Source organism: Globicephala melas, chromosome 20 (genome assembly GCF_963455315.2).
Source record: "Globicephala melas chromosome 20, mGloMel1.2, whole genome shotgun sequence".
Taxonomy (NCBI): Eukaryota; Metazoa; Chordata; class Mammalia; order Artiodactyla; family Delphinidae; genus Globicephala; species Globicephala melas.
This window is the reverse complement of record NC_083333.1, coordinates 35,874,685-35,895,873: the sequence shown is the minus strand read 5'-3', so window position 1 is coordinate 35,895,873 and position 21,189 is coordinate 35,874,685. Positions and strand designations below refer to the sequence as shown.

At 39.6% G+C, this 21,189-nt stretch overlaps 1 protein-coding gene across 8 annotated transcripts in view; it reads left to right on the top strand.

Moving 5' to 3' along the window:
* TANC2 (tetratricopeptide repeat, ankyrin repeat and coiled-coil containing 2) overlaps positions 1–21,189 on the top strand; it is a 357,539-nt gene that overhangs the window by 282,122 nt on the left and 54,228 nt on the right. For all 8 annotated transcript variants that reach the window (XM_030843275.2, XM_060290546.1, XM_060290544.1 and 5 more), the window contains 2 exons: positions 4,646–4,812; positions 8,267–8,874. In XM_030843275.2, the coding sequence (XP_030699135.1) occupies positions 4,646–4,812; positions 8,267–8,874 (775 nt within the window). The remainder of the gene's footprint in view (positions 1–4,645; positions 4,813–8,266; positions 8,875–21,189) is intronic.

The following is a 21,189-nucleotide window of genomic DNA, read 5'->3' as shown; positions in this document are numbered from 1 at the left end:
TATGATAAGGACTTTATAAGAAAAGAAAATTACAGACATGTATTCCTCATAACCATAATAGCAAAATCCTGAAACACACTAATAGCAAAATGATTAGTTTTACTTGACCAGGAATGCAATGTTAGTTTAACATTTGAAAGTTAATCACTGTAATTCATAATATTAACAGAATAAATGAGAAAATCTATATGTCTTTATATAAATATGTATCTGTAATCTCAACAAATGCAGAAAAACATTTAACAAAATATTACAATTAACAATAAAAACTTTCTGCAAACTAAGAATAGAAGAAAACTTAGTCTCCTAAAGGACATGCAGGTAACGATGAAATATTAAATACATTTCCCCTACTATCAGGAGCAAGGCGACTTAACATTCGACATTCCATGTGTGGTCCAAGCTAGCACAATAAGAAAACAAACAAGCAAATAGTATAAAGATTGGAAAGGAAGAAGTAAAACTGTCTTTATTTGCAGATGTGATTGTTTACCTAGAACAGTCTAAGGAATCTACAAAAGAAAAAAAAAAGCCTACGAGAATTAACATAGGTGGAGCTACAGTCTATATGGTTAATATGCAGTATCTGTTGTATTTATATACTAGCAGCAAACAACTGAAAACTGAAATTTAAAAAGTAGTGTGGCAGTTTTAAAACGTGGCTGCAAAATCTTTGACATTCCTCCCATCCAGATTTAGGGTCTGTGTCTCCTTCCCTTGCATCTTAGCAGACTTGTGGCTGCTTCAACCAATAAAATACTACAAAATGATGCTATGTGATATCTGAGGCTAGGTCATAAATGGTCATGCTGCTTCCATCTTGTTCACTGAAACACTTGCTTTTGGGGGTATGCATTGCCATGTCAAAAGACTGACTACTTTGAGTTTACCCTGCTGTGAGGAAGTACAAACCACATGGAGCAGCTGTATGTTAGTGTTCCAGTTGACTGTTCTAGTCATCAAGTCGTTCTGGCCGTGACACCAAACATGTGAGTTTTTGTTGCAGATGATTCCGTTTCCCAGCCATTTGAGTAACTCTTAGCTGTTTGATGCAGCAGTAGATAACTGGAGCAAATACGGTTTTCTATAGAATCAAAATGCTTAAGAATAAATTTAACAAAAGATGTGTAAGACTTTCACAGTGACAGCTACAAAACATGCAGAGTGAAATTAAAGAACTTAGTAAATGGAAGAGATATGCCATGTTTGTAGATCGGAGTTTTTCCCCAAACTGATCTGTAGATTCCACATAATCCCAATCAAAATCCCAGCAGGACTTTTTTTTTAATTGACAACTTTCAGAAATTCAAAGGACTGTGAATAGCCAAAACAATCTTAAAAAAGAAAAAAAATTGGAAGACCAACAGTACTGGAAGACCAACAGTACCTGGTTTCAAGATTTAGTATAAAGCTACAGAAATCATGACAGGCAGTAATATGTTAGTAAATGTTTAACAATCAGTCCAGGGGTGGGGCCTGATTTGACCATAAGAAATTTAGCAATCAGCTCCCATGAACCAGCTTGAGCTGGCTCTAGCACTCCCCTGACAGGGTGGTATTCCCACAAGGATAGATAAATAGGTCAGTGGAACAGAATGGAAAATCTAAAAGGAAATCCACACATATGGAGTCAGTTGACCTTCCTCAAAGATGCCAAGATAATTTGGAAAAGAGAATTTTTGTCATCAAATGATGCTACAACAACTGGATACATGTATGGAGAAAAAAATTAATCTTAATCCTTACCTCACACCATAGGTGCACAAAAATAAATTCAAGATAGATCATGGTCCAAAATATAAAAGCTAAATCTCTAAAGCTAATAGAAAAAACTTAGAATATCTTCACAACCTTGGGGTAGGTAAAGATTTCTTAGGTCCTAAAAATCATTAACCATGTAGGAAAAAATTAATAAATTGGACTTCATCAAAATGTTAAATGTCTGCTCAACGTAAGATACACTAAGAAAAAGGAAAAGCAAATCATAAAAGGGGAGAAAATAATTCACTCTGTGTACGTGTGTCACAAAGCACTTGTATCCATAGTATCTAAAGAATTTCTATAAATCATTGCTGAAAAGATAAATAACCCGATTCTTAAATGGACAAAAAATTTAGATGCTTCACAAAAGAAGATATTCAAATAGGCTGCCAGCACATAGAAAGGTGTTTGCCATCGTTAGTCGTCAGGGAAATGCCAATTAAAATCACAATGAGACACCACTTTACTCCCACTACAGTGGTTAACATTTTTGAAGTTGAACATCAAATGTCGGTGAGGATGGTACGCAGCTGGAACCCTCACACGTTGCTGGTGGGAGTTTAAAATGGTACAACTACTTTGGAAAACTATTTGACAGTTCCTTATAAAGTTAAAGATAAATCTGCCTCATGACCAAGCAATTCTATCCCTGTGTATTTACCCAAAAGAAATGAAAACATATGTCTACAAAAAGACTCATACAAAAATGTTCATATTGACTTTATTCATAGTAGTTAAAAACTGGAAACAACCGAAGCTCCTTCAACAAAAGAGTACATAAACAAATTGTATATTCATTCGATGGATATTAAATGAAATCTTAGTATTAAATTCTCAGTATTCTTCTTAGTAGTAAAAAGGAAGAAACTAATAATACCCTCAACAACATAAATGAATCTCAGAAACATTATATCAAGCATAAGAAGCAAGTATAGTCTATGGTGATATGAATCAAAACAGTGGTTGCCTATTGAGAACTGGGAAGGAACCTCAGGGAACTCTCTGGAATGATGGAGATGTTATCACTTTGATCAGGATGTTAGTTACATGAGTATACATGTTTGTCAAAACTCACCAAAGTGTACAGTTAAGATCTTCACAATTAATTGTATTAATTATATATAAATTTTATCACAGTAGTTTTTAAAATAGGGAGTTTTTTAAAGGTAGCTGGAGTTTTCTTTCCAGGAAAGTTCAGTTGAAAACACTTTCAATTTCGATTCAAGAGCTAGATTTCAAATTATATATTTTTCTTTAAAAAATGAGAGTCAGCGTTTTGCACGATACTTTAAGGTTCTACTCAGTAACAAAGGATAGCTCTAGTATATCACCAAGCAGAATCAATTAGAAAATTCCTCTATGGGAATTAAAGACACAAGTATGCTAAAGGGAGCCAAGGTCCTCAAAATCAAGAACTTAAGAGCCCCCATTTGTGTGGGTAAATCCCAATTAGTTCCAAGCAACTCCTCTCTCTTCCGGAATTCTTTGGACTCCCTAAAGGAGTAATGTGCTTTCTTAGCCCTACATCATCTAGAATGCCATTTCATTAATAATCATTGTTAACAGTTAGAGAGCTGAAATCCATAGTTCATTTCTCTTCCGAAAGTCACCAGATGAAAGTAATAGTTGAAACTCTTTATAATTTGAGAACTAATTTATAGTACTTAGGCTATTGAAATTAAACTCCTTTATGTAAAGCTTGTACTTTAGAGGGGAAATATAAAGATTTATTAATCATGCAAAAAATCTGCATATTTTCAAATGTGAAACAAAAATATGTAGAGTTTCGATTAGCCTTGACGCTTTCAAAAGCTAAAAGAGCCAACGTGGTACAGAGTTCCTCAGAGTTTTCCTTCTGTCCCCAGCTTCACTTCCTTTTTCCTCCTCAGATATAACCTATTTCCTGTTTCAGGCATCCAGTGACTTCTTTCTCTCTTCCCCTGCTTTCCTCTCTTCAGAACCTGTAAGGTCCTACCAACTAGGAACTTTTACTTGTTATTTGCAATTCATTTATACTGAAATATTCATTCAGCCAGGGGATTTTTTTAATCTCTAATTGTTCAGTATTGTTTAAGAATCAGTAAGCATTTAATGGGAGTGGAAACCTGAAATCTTACCAAGTCTTCTGCAGCCTAGCCCTAACGATAAACTGATTTTGTCAGTTTAGGATAGTATAGACTCCAGGCGGGAAAGGGAAACAAAAGATATTTGTCTTTCCTACATGGCTCCTGCTCCCCTGGAAAGATCACGTAAGGGTCTGGTCTCCTTGAAGCTGCTTTAGGTATAGTCTAGGAAGCTGCTGGTTCTGTAAGATCTTGGAAGCCAGCCTGCCTAGTGTAGATCTATCTGTTGGTTGGGATTCCTTTTCTCTGTTCCTCCATCCCTTCCTTCCTACTACGTATTCACATACAGTCTTATATACTGCTGTGGACTCCAAATTAGACCTTTTTTTTGGAAATTCCCCAAAGAACATGTGATACTGTTCTCTTTAATGCTGTCAGATTCCGGGGGGTTGAGGGGGAGAAAAACATTCTTTCCAGCTTTTTCAGGTATGAGAGAAAAATAAATTTACATGTGCAAATTCTCATAAATGCATTGCTCAGGCTGTCTCACAACTGATAACATGGGGGAAATGATGATGATGATACATATGCCTTATATATTATTTATGTGACAAACACATTCATACCTGGTGAAAAGCAAAATGAACCCACTAAATGAATTATTCCACGTGTTTATAATAAATTACGTACCCTTAGCATTCACTAAACACACAACAGACCTTTTCTAATTTTTTCTTCCAAGAAGATATGTGATCAAAGACCCAGAAAGAACTCACTTATCCACTTGTAATTATTAAGTAATTTGTTTCTTTCTATCTCAGAGAGAAAAATCCCAGATGGAGATTTCATCATCTTAATTGATGGATTAAATGAAGCAGAATTTCACAAACCGGATTATGGGGATACAATTGTGTCATTTCTGAGTAAAATGATTGGAAAATTTCCTTCCTGGCTGAAACTAATTGTAACAGTTAGGACCAGTTTACAGGTATGTGTTTGTTTGCTTTTGGACCATAAATTATTTCCCTTGGAGAGTTCTTAAACTGAAAAAATTCTAGGTCCTTGTACTCTTAGTTCCAAATCTCTACCATGTCCTAGAGCGCTAGCAAGAGTAATTCCCAACGAGCATACTTTGAGAGTAAGAGATACAATCTAGAGAGAGCATTCTCTGTATACTACTCTCTTAGCTCAAATTCCCATTTCCATTGCTCTGGGTAAGTTTTGATAAAGTGTCCCTCTAAAAAGCATGAAAAGAAAGTCCACTTTTCTAGACTTTGTCATGAGTATAGCAAAGCAAATAGATGGTGTAACACTCTAATTCACTGTTTGACTTTTGTTTTATGTTTTTTATCATTTAATGCCAGGCAAAATTCAGTTCAATATACAGTGTAGAGTCAGATTTTCTAGTTCTTCCCTCTGTTTCTCAACTTTCTATAGCATGAAGATGGACTTTCTTCTATATATTTCTTTTTCTAAGAAATATTGGCAATATTAAGGCTTTATATTAAATTTACTGCAACTGGGAGATAAGAGTTTTTTTTAATTACCATCCCTGCTCACTCACTGATCACTCAGTTTATGGCCTAGAAGAATGACTAGGAATGTTGGAACTGTGCCTGTAAAAGACATACAGGCTGAGGAGAAATGACTCCACCTTCTCTACCACTCACAGTATAGCTGAGCTGGTATTTTCCATTCTTTACATATTCACACTTGGTTTGAAACAGGGTTTCTCAACCTTTTTTCCCCTAACCATAGCCTCTTTTAAAGAACATTAAAATTTTGCATATTATACACCCATCCCACTATTTTGATGCAACTCCCTTAAAACAGTTGTTAATATACAGAAAATAGTCTCGGTGCCCTCCTTTTCCCCTCTCCCAGGCATTTAGTATTTTTCCTATAGATTGACCAATTTAGGTCAGTCTGCCTTCTTTGATCAAAGACTGTACTTCTGATCCTGACCACCAACTTGCAGATGTTTGTTATTAAAATCTCAAAGTAATTTGAGGAATGTGAATGAATCAACGTAAATGCATCTTTACAACTAAAAATTATGTAATCCGCCATTATTGGTCAGTAGCTTGTGAAAGATGAAAGATGAATAAAAGAAACTTCCAGGAACACAGTCTCTGACTAGTTTTACTAAGTACGTACTTAGGAGATATGTTTGTTTATATAATTTTTGTTTGTTTGGTTTTGGTTTTTTTCTTCATTTATATTTTTATATAATGCCGTGTGCAATCTCAAAAGACGTTTTAAGTATGACTTGGTAGACCACGTAACTTTAATTTTTCAGCTGTGCCAAAGAACAGGAAAAGTACTATACACTCAAAGTCCAAATGTCAATGTCTTCATAGATCAAGACCTGCAGCAACTTCCCAGATACTTCATTCACTTCAACCAATAACTTTTTAAAATTATTTAGCTGACAATGAAACAATTCCTAGGTCTTTAAAAGTGAACCCTCATAATCGATCATTCATTATTTCCACAAACATTTTTTACATACTTCAAGTATAAAAGGCTCTTTCTAAGAGCTGAGGATACGATGGTGAACAAGACAGACAATATCCCTGCCCTCATAAAGCTTGTATTCTAGTGAGGAACACAAATAATAAAGTAAAAAATGAACATATATTAAAAATTTAGGTAGTGTTAGTGCTATGAAGACAAACATAACAGAGTAAAGGGATAAATGAGGATGACAGATATTTTAGAAAGGGCAGATAGGAAAGGCCTCTCCAAGGAACCTTGTAAAGTGATAACATCTGACTTACTTTCTCTGGCTGCTGGCTGTGTAGATAATAATATGTAGGGGATCAAGAATGGAAGCAGAAGTACAGGTGAAAGGTGATGGTGGCTTAGACTAGAGTGGGAACAGTGGAGACCCTCTGAAGTGGTCATATTTGGAGTATATTTTGAAGAAGAATCAAAAGGACTTGATGATGGGCTGGATGTGGGAATGAGCAAGAGAGAAGATTCAAGGATGAATTGTGGGGTTTTGGTGAGCAACTGGGTAGTTGCTGGTTTGAGGAAAAGAGAAGGATCATATATAGTTCCTACGATTTGGTGGTAGGGTTAGTGGTAATACCATTTATTGACATGTGGAGGTTTTGTGGTGGGGGGAGATTTTAGTAGTTCTGATTTGATCACACATTAAGTTTGTCTATGAAACATCCAGGTGTCATTGTTGAGTAGACGGAGATATAAGATGAGAGCTCAGAAGAAATGACTAAGCTGGAAATATGAAATTAGACATCATCCATGTATAGATGATATTTAGAACCATGGGACCCAACTATTCTAGGGAGTGAGGGTGGCCAGATAAGAGGAAAGAATGGAGACGTGAGCCCTGGGTGGACTGAGAAATGAGAGAGGAGCCAGCCAAAAAGGCTGGGTAGGAGTAGCCAGTGTGCTAAGAGGAAGACGAGGGGAGCATGCTGTGGAAGCAAAAGCTGCAGGAGGGGACTCGAGAAGAAAGATGTGTTCACCTGTGTCAGATACTGCTGAGAGGTTGAGGGGGAGAGAAATGAAACTTGGTTATTGGATTTGGCAAGATGAAGATTGCTGATCATCTTGGCAAGGACCATTTCAGTGAAGTGACGAGATTGAAGCCTGATTGCAACAAATGGAGGAGAGAATGGGAAGGGAGGAATGAAATACAGTAAGTAGAGAAAACTTTTCTGTTAGGTTTTGCTAAACATGGGAACAGAGATATAGTAGTTGGAGGGAGGAATATGGAGTCACATGTCTGTGTGGAGACAAGACAGAAAGAGAAGAGAAGAGGAAATTAATGCAGGAGAGGGAATAGATACTTACAGGAGCAAAGTCTATAAGCAGATAAGAAAAGATGGATTCCAGAGCATGAGAGTCACCACAAAGCCCTGTCACCTTCCCCCAATGTAATTTCCAAGCAGATCACCAAGGTACCAAGCTTCCCACTATTAGAAGTGTTCCTTTGGGCTAAGGCATCTCCAAAAAACCTACATTAAAATAAAGTCATTTTATCAAGTGGGATAGAAGGTCACATTTTTATATGACATTCTTTAAGTCCTTTTACATTTATCTTAGTGAGTTGTACTTTGACATTAGGCTATGGTTTACGCTGAGAAAAATTACAACAGAAGTTAGATGGCATTCTCTTTTCTATTTTAGGAGTGAGTGTTATTTAGGATAGTGACCATTAAATCACTCCTAAAGTGCCCTTTATGAAGACCCATAAAAGTTATTTTAAGTCTCAATATTAGGAAAAGTGTCCCTCCTGTGCAACTAATATGTCTTAATCTATGGACACTAATACTCGATCGTATTTCCCTCTTTTCTTTGACCACTCAGAAGTTCAGAATAAATTTGTGGACCTCGTAGTTTATCACAAGAGTTAGGGGAAACTGAAGGTCTTTCTCTCTCTCTCTCTCTCCCTCTCTCTCCATCTGTTTTAGGAAATTACCAAGCTGCTGCCTTTCCATAGGATTTTTTTGGATCGACTAGAAGAGAATGAAGCCATAGACCAGGACCTGCAGGCTTACATCCTGCACCGGATACACAGCAGCTCAGAGATCCAGAATAACATTTCACTTAATGGCAAAATGGACAATACTACATTTGGCAAACTCAGTTCTCATCTCAAGACACTCAGTCAAGGGTCCTATCTATACCTGAAACTCACATTTGACCTCATAGAGAAAGGCTATCTAGTGTTAAAGAGCTCTAGCTACAAAGTAGTTCCTGTTTCGCTCTCTGAGGTTTACTTACTCCAGTGCAATATGAAGTTCCCAACCCAGTCTTCCTTTGACCGGGTGATGCCTCTCCTGAATGTGGCAGTGGCCTCTCTCCACCCACTGACTGATGAACATATCTTCCAAGCCATCAATGCTGGCAGCATTGAAGGCACGCTAGAATGGGAGGATTTTCAGCAGAGAATGGAGAACCTCTCCATGTTCCTAATCAAGCGCAGAGACATGACTCGTATGTTTGTACATCCTTCTTTTCGAGAATGGCTTATCTGGAGAGAAGAAGGAGAGAAAACCAAATTTCTCTGTGATCCCAGGTAAGCCATAGATCTGTAATAAGCAATTTATGAGCCTATTTTGTATTTATTGCATGGAGCATGGGTATTGAAAACAGTGAGAAGTGTTCTTCATTGAACATTTCACATAAAGGAAGCATCATCTCTGTTTCTTCTTAAGACAAGGCTATGATGAAGTTTATTTTCTCACAATATTATTTCCTTAAGACTCAAAATCTGCATAGATGTTTAGAATGCTCCTTACATTCCTGTATTTTTCTAAACAACTTTCTCTGATTCCACTAGGGTTCACAGGCTATAATTAATTTTTTTTAATTTATTTATTTATTTTGGCTGCGTTGGGTCTTCGTTGCTGCATGCGGGCTTTCTCTAGTTGCGGCGAGTAGGGGCTACTCTTCGTTGCGGTGAGCAGGCTTCTCATTGCGCTGGCTTCTTTTGTTGCGGAGCACGGGCTCAGTAGTTGTGACTTGCAGGCTCTAGAGTACAGGCTCAGTAGTTGCGGCGCATGGGCTTAGTTGGTCTGCAGCATGTGGGATCTTCCCGGACCAGGGCTTGAACCCTACTTTGGCAGGCGATTTCTTAACCACTGCGCCACCAGGGCAGTCCCCAGGCGGTAATTAATTTAACCATTTAACAGACTTCCTCAGTATTCTTCAGAAAGAATTGATACATTGTTCACCTCTTTGACTTAGAGCAGAATTGTTTTAAAATTGTGAGTGCCCTTTTAAAAGCCATGCCATTGTTAAAGTCACCAATGACTGACCCCATTAGAGCCCAGCTGATGCTAAGATTTACAGTGGAAAATGGAATCTTACACCTTATAGCTGAAAAAGACTTGAGGAGATCAGCTGATTTAGCCACTCTTACCTTTAGATAAATAAAGTGTCATTATCCCTATTTTACTATAAAGGCCTTAAAATGCTGAATCACTTGTGAAAAGCCATAAGGTTAACAGGTGGGAGAAAGGAAGAGGAGTTAAAAGAAGAACGGCAAATGCGCTGTGTGTACCACCGCTCCCCTATCCTGCACCCATGGCAGACGTCACTGATTTACCCCAGCACTCTCTCCTGATGAGCTTGACCCTGGCTTAATCTCTCTCAGCTCAACAAACCAGACTCGATATGAAACTGTTTCCCATTCTCTTGGGTAGAACCTAGATCTCTAGCATCCTAGTGAGGTGTGCTTTCTACTCCTTCACACTCCTTTTTGAAAGAACTGTTCCTTTAATAAAGTTGATGTTTTCAAAAGCAGGTATAGTCCTGATTTCCTGGAAACAAAGAAGATACCAACAACATAGCTGACAAACGCAGAGCTTATTGTGACTCAAAAAGAAGATAGGCCAGGTTTGCCTCTGCCTTCCGCTGTGAGTCATCAGAGGCTGACCGTCTCTGACCGTGCTGGGATTTTATTATTACTCGTGAGGCATGTTCTTCACCAGGTCCTGTTAGAGACACCTGTGCTTGTGGGCATGCTGCTCGGCCTACGTCATGCTGACTCATTAGAAAATCAGTGTCAGACTCTGATGACGATATTAAGCCAGGTAGGAGATTTTGTGCTGTCTTCCCTAAGAGGGAAACTTTTTAAAGAAACATGCTGTAGTGGAAAGAACAGAAACGTTAGAGTCAGATGACCTGCTTAATAAATCCTACCTCTTCGAGGAACTGTGGCCTTTGGAAAATTACACAATGTTTCTGAGACAGTTTTCTCATCTACATAAAAGGAATAATAATTCCTAGAGCTGTTGAGAATTGAGGTCATGTAGTGTAGTGCCTAGACTAGCACAGAGTACGGAGAAGGTGGTCAGGGGATGTTCCTTGTCCTCCTCTCTCTCTGCAGTAATAGACCTTTCAGGTGCACCTTAGCTAAATCCTGTGGCTGATTGGATAGGCAGCAGGAGTCTTCTGCTATCCGCATCTGGGGGCACAAGATTTTTTTTAAAAACCCTGGGTCTGAGTCTCTTCTATGAGTTGTATGCCATTCCCAAGAGGATTTTATTGTAAATCCCACTAGTACTGCTGCTGATGTTGGTACACAGAGTTGGCAACGACATAGTTAAGAAAAAGAGACCAATCTAGAATTGCCTAATGAACACTGAAATCAGTTTCCAGAGGAACTTCGCTGGCTGATCTGCTCTCTTATCCTGGAACGTCTCAGAGGATTGAGAACTGAGGTCCAAGGGAGCCAGACGAACGCTGAATTAACAGTATCCTTACAACAGATAAAACCCTCAGGCTTTCAAAGGGGAAAAGATGGTATTTATGCAGCCATATCATGGCTCTACAGGCTTACCTTCTCAACATTGTTTATTAACTAGAATCATTTTGGCAAGAGGCTGATGCGCTGGGACAAGGAGAGCAAACACTTCTAACTTCTAATGCTGTGTAGTCTGTTCCCTGGTGATTGAATAACACTCAGGGCTGCTGAGGGATCATCGTATATCACTTAATGGCAGAGAGTAAACAGGACCAGGCATTATCAAAAAAAGCTTTCTTACACGTTTCATCTCAGTTGGAATTCAGCCTTCTTCCCAGCACTGTCTGGCACCAGCTTTGTTACTAAGGTATTGATCTCAGAGCTCGAGGCCCCCTGGGTCAATGAGATGGAAATTCACTAAGAATTTAATGTCACTGGCAAAGCCCAGGCTGGCCTTTCAAAGAAACTGGCTGTAATTGCTTTCCATTGTAGGCGAGTCTGATTAGCAGGACTCCCTCCAGGCAGGGTTTGCCATTATGGCTTCAGCCTCTATTTCCTGTACATTGTTTCCCACTCTGTTCTCCACTTCATCTCCAGCTTCTCTCTAGAACATCTAATGTGGTTCAGTAGACCAGGGAAGACTAACTCAGTGCCTCTGAAGTCACATTATGTAGGCCAGTGCCTGACATGCATAACTTTGTGTAAGGAGAACTTTCAGAAGCTACAGAACATCTCTTCTAGTCCGTTTTCCTGGGCTTTCAACACTCACGTCTTCACCCTGAACTTATTGACCTTATTAGGGAATTAGACACCGATGAGAATATTCTACTGAAGCCAAAAAGTAGTTGACCTTCATCAGAAATAGGCCACCCAGGGAGGTACTTCTGCTAAGGGAAGAGAGTCAGTAATCTGAGGATGGCGCTAGAAAGAGGAAAAAGCAGAGCTGGAGGTCAGTGCAGCAGCTGAGATAGAGTTTTCCTTATTTTAAATATCAGATTTCCTGTTGTCCCAGAATCAGGGCAGACAATTGACATCCCAGAAAGAGTGACCTAAGGTTGCATACACGTCTGTCACAGAAAGAAATGAGTTATAGATACCTTTTCTTGGCTTGGTATTTGTATATATATGCATGTTGGTGTTTATCAAACTGTAAGCAAAGTATCACTGCAAAATCTTTTATTACATCAGAACTTCTAAGATTTTAGGTTTGCGTTCTAGATGAGAGTTTGCCCCTTGAAGCACTCATAAGCCTTAGACCTCAGCACCTTATTCTGCCTTCTGTTTCCCGCTCTTCATCACTGTCATACTCTGTCATACTCTGAAACTAATCTTTCTTATATGTTATTCCCTCGGCCACTGAGCTCTCAGATTAACTCACTAATCTAATAAACTAATCTCTGTTGTTATGCTCATAACAGGGAAGTAGAAAACATTAAATGCAACTTGCGTATTTTAAGTAAGGCATTTAAGAGAAGTCACCAGCCTTTATAATCCAACCTATTAATGACTTTGATAGTTGAAATGTGAGGCTGGTAGAGTAGACAGTTGGGGCCACCAGCCTTGTGGTGCTGTCCAATTACTGCCTAATATTTCTGCATAGCTTTAGGCTACCCCTGAATGAATCCCCACTCTTTTTTTTCCTGTTTCTTTCCTGTTATCTCTGTTTTCATGGTATTAGCCTCCCCTTCCCTAAGAACAGCTCTCAGATCAACATTTTGATGTGTATATACATGTAAGATTTTGACATAAAGATTCAAAGACTCAGCTGCCTTATTTTTAACTGTTTGAATAAAACGCAGGAAGCCTGTTGTAAACTTGAACGAGTCTTAAGCTGTAGAACCAATGAGGTTTGATTTGGAAGCCTGATTTGAGCTGGCCTGATTTCCTCAAACTAAGAGTAGCAGATTTATAGTGGGTGGAAAAGGGAAAAGGCTACACAAGTCCTAACTGTACCTGTGAGGACAGTTGAGGACTTACTCAATTCCTTGTGGCCAGAGTTGATATCTTACAATAAATGTTCTTTAAGATTTTTCTTAATTATTTTGGCCATGTTAGCAAATTACACATTGGAGACTGGGTGCTCCAAAATCCATGTCACAAAGCATAGTGTCAGAGTAGAAGCAGTTTGTCAAAGGGAAAAAAAAAAAAAAGAGGCCATTCTCCCTATAAAGGAAAACTAATTCTGTGTCAGGAACTTGTACAGCCTGGCTTCTTAAAGAATACGTAAGGCTGAAATGACCACAAAATGGTGAGTTGCAGGGTTGTGGTGGTTTTATTTGTTTTTGTTTTGTTTTGTTTTGTTTTTGCGGTACGCGGGCCTCTCACTGCTGTGGCCTCTCCCGCTGCGGAGCGCAGGCTCCAGACGCGCAGGCTCAGCGGCCACGGCTCACGGGCCCAGCCGCTCCGCGGCATGTGGGATCTTCCCGGACCGGGGCACGAACCCGTGTCCCTTGCATCGGCAGGCGGACTCTCAACCACTGCGCCACCAGGGAAGCCCTGTTTGTTTTTTTAATCCAAACAGGAGCCTTCAGGCAGAACGACACTTAACCTTACCCTCACTGAAGCACGAACTTGAGGTTACTGCTCCTCAGCCATTGCAGGCTCCCACAACAACCCCTTGAACTGGCAGATGGATTTTGCTTTCTAAAAGCATTAGGAAAGAATTCAGCAAAGTGACAGATCATGCTAAGAAAAAAAGAGGCTTCTGGAACTAAGTCAGCCTTTAGGAGGTTTGGAAGAGTTAATGCAGAGAGAGGAGAGGTGTACCAAACACCTTTTGCTAGTACATGTCCCTTAGTAGATGACGTTACCTGCCTAGAAATATTAGCTCTCTAATCACTGTTCTGGGTCCAGATCTGCTTCACTCCTAATTCTTTTCTACCACTAAGGGGAAGTCAGTCTTCTGGTGTCGTGATTTCGATATGTGATTTTCATGGAGAGATTTCACTAATCTATAATAATTGGGGGGATTTGTCTAATATGCAATAAATATTTTGTCCTTATTATCTAAACCATTTTCTAACTCCCTATTGGCATCAAGAATAAATTTGAGACTCAAAATAATAATGGAATATCTATTATTCTAGTGACCCAGGGTCATGGTTTTGTAATATAATGCAAGGAAGATATTACATGAAATCTAATGTATATCTGGGAATATGTCCAGTTTCCCCAGGCATGATGTCCTTAAACTTTACAAATTTGTTTCTCTCAGCATAAATCATGGAACCCACATCTATCAGTCAAATAGGTAAATTGTCCGCATTGTTAAAACTCTCATGTCTTCAGAGATGTACAGCTATAACATATTTTTTTTCCTTTTCCAAGTCCAAAATTAAGTTTGGGGAAAGCTGGTAATCAGAATTTTTCTCCACAACTATTTAAAACTGAGAACTACTTATTTTTACTGTCATAAAAACTCACGTGAAGTTTGCTAAGTTAATAAATATACAGAGAAGTAGTTCTGCTTAGAAGATGGAGAGAGAGCATCATTTTATGACTTGGCAGGCGTGCAGAAGAGTCAGCTAACGAAGACACAGAAGGGACTTGTACTCTCCCATATTTGATTTTGCTACAAACATAATATTGCTTTATATATTTAAACTTTATATATATATTGCTTTTTTAAGGTGTAGCAAATACGGGTTAAAGCAACTTCACATAAGAAGTAGAGCAGGGAGGGCTTCCCTGGTGGCGCGGTGGTTGAGAGTCCGCCTGCCGATGCAGGGGACACGGGTTCGTGCCTGGGTCCGGGAAGATCTCACGTGCCGCGGAGTGGCTGGGCCCGTGAGCCATGGCCGCTGAGCCTGCGTGTCCGGAGCCTGTGCTCCACAACGGGAGAGGCCACAACAGTGAGAGGCCCGCGTACCGCAAAAAAAAAAAAAAAAAGAAGAAATAGAGCAGGGAAATTTTAAGGGAAATTTTTGGTACTGAAAGTAGCCTAGGAAATAGAGCCTGATTTGTCCTGTTAATGAGTCTCTGAAGCAACACGGGCTGAATGAAAAGATGGGAATCCCACAGGCTTTCCTAGATTGTCAAACCAAGATTCATGGCACAGCAATCAGAATGAGTTACTGCCAGCTTAGTGGGATATGACAGCACATTTTCTTTTTTTGTAAGCGGAGCAGCTTACTCGGCTGTCTCTAGACTTTCAAAAGCAGCTGAGTCTCCACATTTGGTAAAATCAACACTAATAGCCTTCTATTCACTCAACCATAAGGACCCACAGCTGTGAGACATGTAGTCACTGTAGCCATCAGCATACTCACTTGGTTCTACCACCCAGATTTTACTTGTAAGTATCCACTTATTTCCACCTCTACTGACCACACCCTATGTAACCTCCTCCTGAAAATCCTGCAGTGGCTTCTTGTTGTGATTAGAATAAAATCAAAGCCCGATCCTTCAAAGCCCTGTATTACAAAGATAGCTTCTGCCGACCCTCTCTAATTAAGTTCATTTGTTCTCCCTCTTACTCACAATTTTCTGGTCATAAATGGTCATCTACCAGTTCCTAGTATTTGCTAAGCTCTTTTCCACCCCTGGCTCTTTGCACTTAAGAGTTCGCTCCATCCGGAGCTCACTTTCCCTCATCACATGGCAAGATCCCTCACTCCTTCAGGTCGCAGCCTAATGGCCACCTCCTAAGACTTCCACGTGTCACCTTATCTAAGAAAGTCCTTCCTGGCTTTAACATAGCAACCTTTTTACTTTCTAGTCTTTTATTAATTTATTGTCTGTGAATACTTGTTTATTGTCCACTTGCCCGTCTAGAATGTGAGTGAGCTCCATGAGGATAGGAACCTTCCTATCACGCTCACCTTGGTCTTCCTAATGATTAATAGAGTGGCTGGCACACAGTCAGCACTCAGCAAATATTTTGTTAAATAATGAATTAATGAATGAACAAAGAAGTGGTAAGTGGTACTAACTTTAAGCTTGCAACTGGAAGTATTTGAGAAACTCTTCCCACAGTTAAGTAGTTTCGTTTTTCTGCTCCTGCACGTCAGTAGAAAGTGAAGGCATGCATTTCGGCACACACCCAGTTCGTTAGGTAACACATTCAAGGCTCTGTGTTAAGCACTACAGCGGATACAAATACAAGTAAGACAGATCTGTGTACCACGACTTACAGGATAGCAGTTTTAACAGACATATTTATAACCAGCTATAATTTAAGGCCGAGTGCTGTGCTGGAGGTACAAAGGAAGAGCTGAGGAACGTGAAGGAAGAAGAAGTGATCCATCTTCCTGTGCCTGTTGTTGGCGTTTCAAACTGTGGCAGTTCAATGGCGTCACAGCTCTGCTGCCTCATGAAGCCCTGCCAGCTGCCTAAAGGCTTCACTGGCACAGCAGAGGCAGACAGCGTCCGTTTTCCTAGGGCCAGTGATGCATTAACAGAACAGAAGCACAGGAGGAGACTGTGAGGCATAGCGGGAGAAAGCAGCAAATTTCTATCCAAGTTCTATGTTTAAAAAGAAATCATGCTGTTGCACCCATTTCTACAAAGGTACATCTTGGGCACGCTTTACTTATAGCCTCCTTATCGTTAGCGCTTCCATCTCCGCGTTGAATATGAAACAGTAAGACAGGCTGACTAGAGATGTATTTTGTATTCCGATTCCACGAGAAAGCCACAAAAAGAACATGCCAAAGCAGTTACTAACTGAAAAGCTGAAGATAGAGGCGAGCATTTTTGTAAAGATGTGGGTGTCATTTGCAATAAGCAGACTATAAGTTTAACTGCAGGCAGCATTTTAAGATGAGAGATGAAAAAGATCAGGATTGTCAGTGTACGGTCAGTATTCGAGTCGTGGTCACACTCATTTCACAGTTGATCTGTGGCAACAGAGATGCCTGCCAATTCAAGGTTGAATTGGGTAGTGCATTAGACAGTGGGTCTGGAAGTCCCTGTGTTGCTTTTCCATGAACGCATCTGCGTGGCATTTATTCATTCATGAAACATTTATTGAACTTTTACTCTACACCAAGGACTCTGCTAGGTACTAGAGAAACTTAGGTGACTGAGACACCCCCACACTAGAGCCATGACCTTCTAGAGGAACGCCAAACACATAGCAACCAATGACAGTGCCATAGTACTGAGTGCCATAGGGACCTAGACAAAGAGAAAATACTTTGCAGAGTAAGCGACAGGTTCAGCCTTGAAGGATGAGTTGATTCCGTTTAGCAGCATTGGCACAGGAGAGCACTGTAAGCAGGCTAGAAAACATAATGGCAGGGACAAAAACAAGTGTGAAGACGTGAAGTGCCCTTGGGGAATTGTGAGAAGCCATAATTAGAAAATAAGACATATGGTCAGAGAGAATGATAGCAAGTGTCACTAGGAAAAAAGTCTTGAATGCCAGGTTTAAGACTTTACAGTTTATTCTCTAGATAACAGGGAGTCTATAATTTTGTGAGAAGGAGGAGACAATGATCATATAACTCTGATAATGTGCAAAATAGCTCTGACAAGTAGCATATAGAAGATGGGTTGAAGAAGAGGAGCGACTGCAGGTCAGGATACTAGTTATGAGGTTTAGAGCAGTAGTCTAGGTGAGAAACACTAAGGCCTGTAATGTGAGAACAGAGAGCAAGGTAGACATTTTGGAGATACTCAAAAGCACTTGGTCTTTTTTTGTGTGTATGGGAGGTAAGGGTGGAGGGATCAAAAATGACTTCAGAACTTATCTTCAATGATGGAAAATAGTGAAGCTACTGACCAGCATAGAACATTCTGAAAGGAGGAAGGGTTTTAGCATGAACAAAGGCAGGAGGAAGAACAGGCTTATGGGGAGAGGTGACATCCTATTTTTGGCATGTTTATAATGTATTGCCTCCAAGGGAAGATGAACAAATATATGTAGAAATGTGACATTGGAAAACAGGAAAAGAGAAAGTTGAAGGCATGAGGTTATGGACTGCAGAGTTATCAGCAAATAACTGACAGTAGAAGCCATAGAACTTAACAAGATCACCCAGGTTAAGAGCATAAAGCAGGAAGTTTGGAAGCATGAAAACAGAATAGATATATTTTTTTATTGACATATATTTGTTTTACAATGTTGTGTTAGTTTCTGCTGTACAGCAAAGTGATTTATATATATATATTTATATATATATACACGCACACACACTCACACACACATTCTTTTTTTTTTGTATTCTTTTCCATTATGGTTTATCATAGGATATTGAATATAGTTCCCTGTGCTATAACAGTAATACCTTGTTGTTCATCCATTCTATACATAATAGCTTACATCTGCGAACCCCAGCCTCCCACTCCATCCCTCCCTCAACCCCCTCCCCCTTGGCAACCACAAGTCTGTTCTCTATGTCTGTGAGTCTATTTCTGTTTCGTAAATAGGTTCATATCAGAGTAGGTGTATTTAAATGCTAGAAGAAAATGGTGAGCCAAATAATAATTTAAAAGAATAATATTAGAGAAACAAGAGAAAGTAAGGTCATGGAAATCAAAGGAGAAGATTTTTCCGGGTTAGGTCTGAAGTAATGAATATAATTTCTGCCTGTATTCCATTAGCCAGAACTGTCAAGTGACCCCACTTGAATGTGAACGCAAGGTCCCTGGCAAAGTAACTGCTTCCCAACAACTCTCGACTGTGGATGGGAGCACAGACCTTTTGCAGACAGATATCCTTCTCTGCCCCATAATTCTAATCTCACTAGGTCTCCCTAAATAATTCCCCACAAGTACCTCTAGAATATAAAGACATTCCACAGCAGCACATGTTATTTCAGCCCACATTGTAAGATAGCTAGGATAGGCTTTAGGTTGTAAGCAGTTCCTCGCCAGCTGGCTGTCCCTGTACCACTTTATCACATCTGAGCACCACATAGAAGAATATCAGAACACTTAAGTGTTATTTCTCTGAAACACTATAGTGTTGTATATCAAGTTTGTCATCACCAGAGCTGATGAAATCTATGTGACTACACATTAGTGACTCTGGCTAGAACAATGGAGAAAACATCCATGCTGGAAATATTTGAGTCCATTTGTTAGTGTGTTTCAGTACTACAAATAGAAACTTTAAGATTAACTATCTCCCTTGTGTGCTAAGTGAAAATCTATTAGAAAAACATAGTGCCATTGTATATTTTATGTATAACAACTGTTATGAAACTTCCAAACCGGTAAATGGGCAGAGGGTAGGGATGCCCTAGAGGGTAGTCTTGCCTTAGAAAGAGATTTTGTCTGAAAAGATTCCATAGTTCTGAACTCTTGTGGTACAGGGGCATCAGGTAAGGGCAGTTCCTCACTGTCTTATAACCTATAGTTGTCCAAGGGTGAGTATCACTTGTCTCCATTATCCTTATCGAGGGGCTGCTGATGCCTACAGATGGAACGGAGGTTGGATCTACCCTCTGTTATTCTGGATACGCCCTTCCCTGCCTTTTGTCAGGAGAGGGGAGAGGAGACAGTTCTGGGGGGAAGAATCTTTAACTCTGATACGTGATTGATTCTCTCCTAAAATATCGCAAAGCAAATATATCTTGAATGTAAGGTGTATATCCTCCTGAAAACCTCTGATCTACATGAGAGGTTAATATTCCTCCTGTTAGCTTAACTTTTACCTTATTTCTTAGGGACTGGTTAGCTCTGTCCTTATCCCCACTCTCTGCCTGAAGTTACACTACCAAGTTTTCCTGCAGTGACTAACAGTGAATGACATCCATCCCCAGTCATTTTTCCCTGATCCATGGATTTCCTTTCTGGCTGTAAAGGTAGTGGGGTTAGGTGTGGAGGGGCAAAGATTGGAGTTAAGGATAGGGTACTGCATTTCACCGTGCTGCATACGTTAAAGATTAAAGTTCTGTTTGAGCACACAGTCATCTTTTAATATGTTTAAAGTCTTTTATGGTTAACGTTCATTCCTTTAGTCCAGCAATGTGCTAGTTACTATGGAGGATATAAAAGAAATATAAAATATATTTTACTTAATATCTCTCACTTAATTCTCACCACAGTCCTGAGAGACAGGTGTTACTATCCCTGTCTTACAGAGAGGTTAGAAAGCTTATTCAAGGCTATAAAGCTTGTAAATGACAGAACTGGGATTTGACTTTCTTTCAGGGATGGAGTCCGCAGGGTGACTGAATCACAAGGTGACCTCATTATATAAGCTATGTGGAAATACTTCTTCTGCCCTCACCACTGCCACCCCCCCATTGGTCTTTATAACCACATATGAACCCACATTAATGTTTATTTTGATCACCATCATCTTTAATTATAGGGGAAAACATAGTTGTGTTCAGTCATGCGTAAAATGTCACAGTGACTAGGGCTCTCTCTATTTCTTAACTACTCTCTCCCAAAATGCTAATCGAAAAATGTCAAAATTAACAGTTGCTGATTTTAATTGTAAGAATTCAGATTGTACACTGTAAAAATGAACATATTGTTCTTTACATTGGTCAACTTTTTCATACAAATTTGCCCAGAAATAAAAACCAGTTCCTAATCTTGTCAGTGTGGCAGTGGAACAAGGTTTCAGAAGACCTTGGGTTCTCATCTCATCTCTTTTACATCTGAGCAACGTGAGCTAGGATCTATCCTTCAATCTTCCTGAGTTTCAGTCAATTTTCTACCGTATTAGGAGAAATAATGTAGTATAGGTGTACAGGAGAATATAAGTGTTGTAGTATTTGTAGTATTTCAAAAATCATGAAGTGGTTTATAAATGTAAGGGATTATTATTCATTCTGCAGCTATTTACTCCTATTAGCAGGTTGTACATATGTGAAAAAACGTAGCTTCCGTCCTCAGTACAGTCTAGTGGGAAGACCGACGTGCAGACAGAGAGGGAGTGCTGCAGTTGGTGCAGTGATGGGGATGTGTACCAGGTACAACAGAGTCTAAAGGAAAGAATCCCTGAGTCCATCTGGGGGCACCAGGGAAGGCTGCACAGAGGAGATGGTGTGGACTGAGACTTGAAGAATGGGAAGTAGTTTGCCTGATGAACTAAACGGAGAAGAGAATTCCAGGCAGAGGGAAAGCATGTTTGAAACTCTAGAATGAGTTACTCTGTCTGGAATTAGAAGTACAAGGTAAGGAGGTAAAGACAGAGACAGATAGATGAGGGACAAATTATGGAGAGCCTTTGAATACCATGCT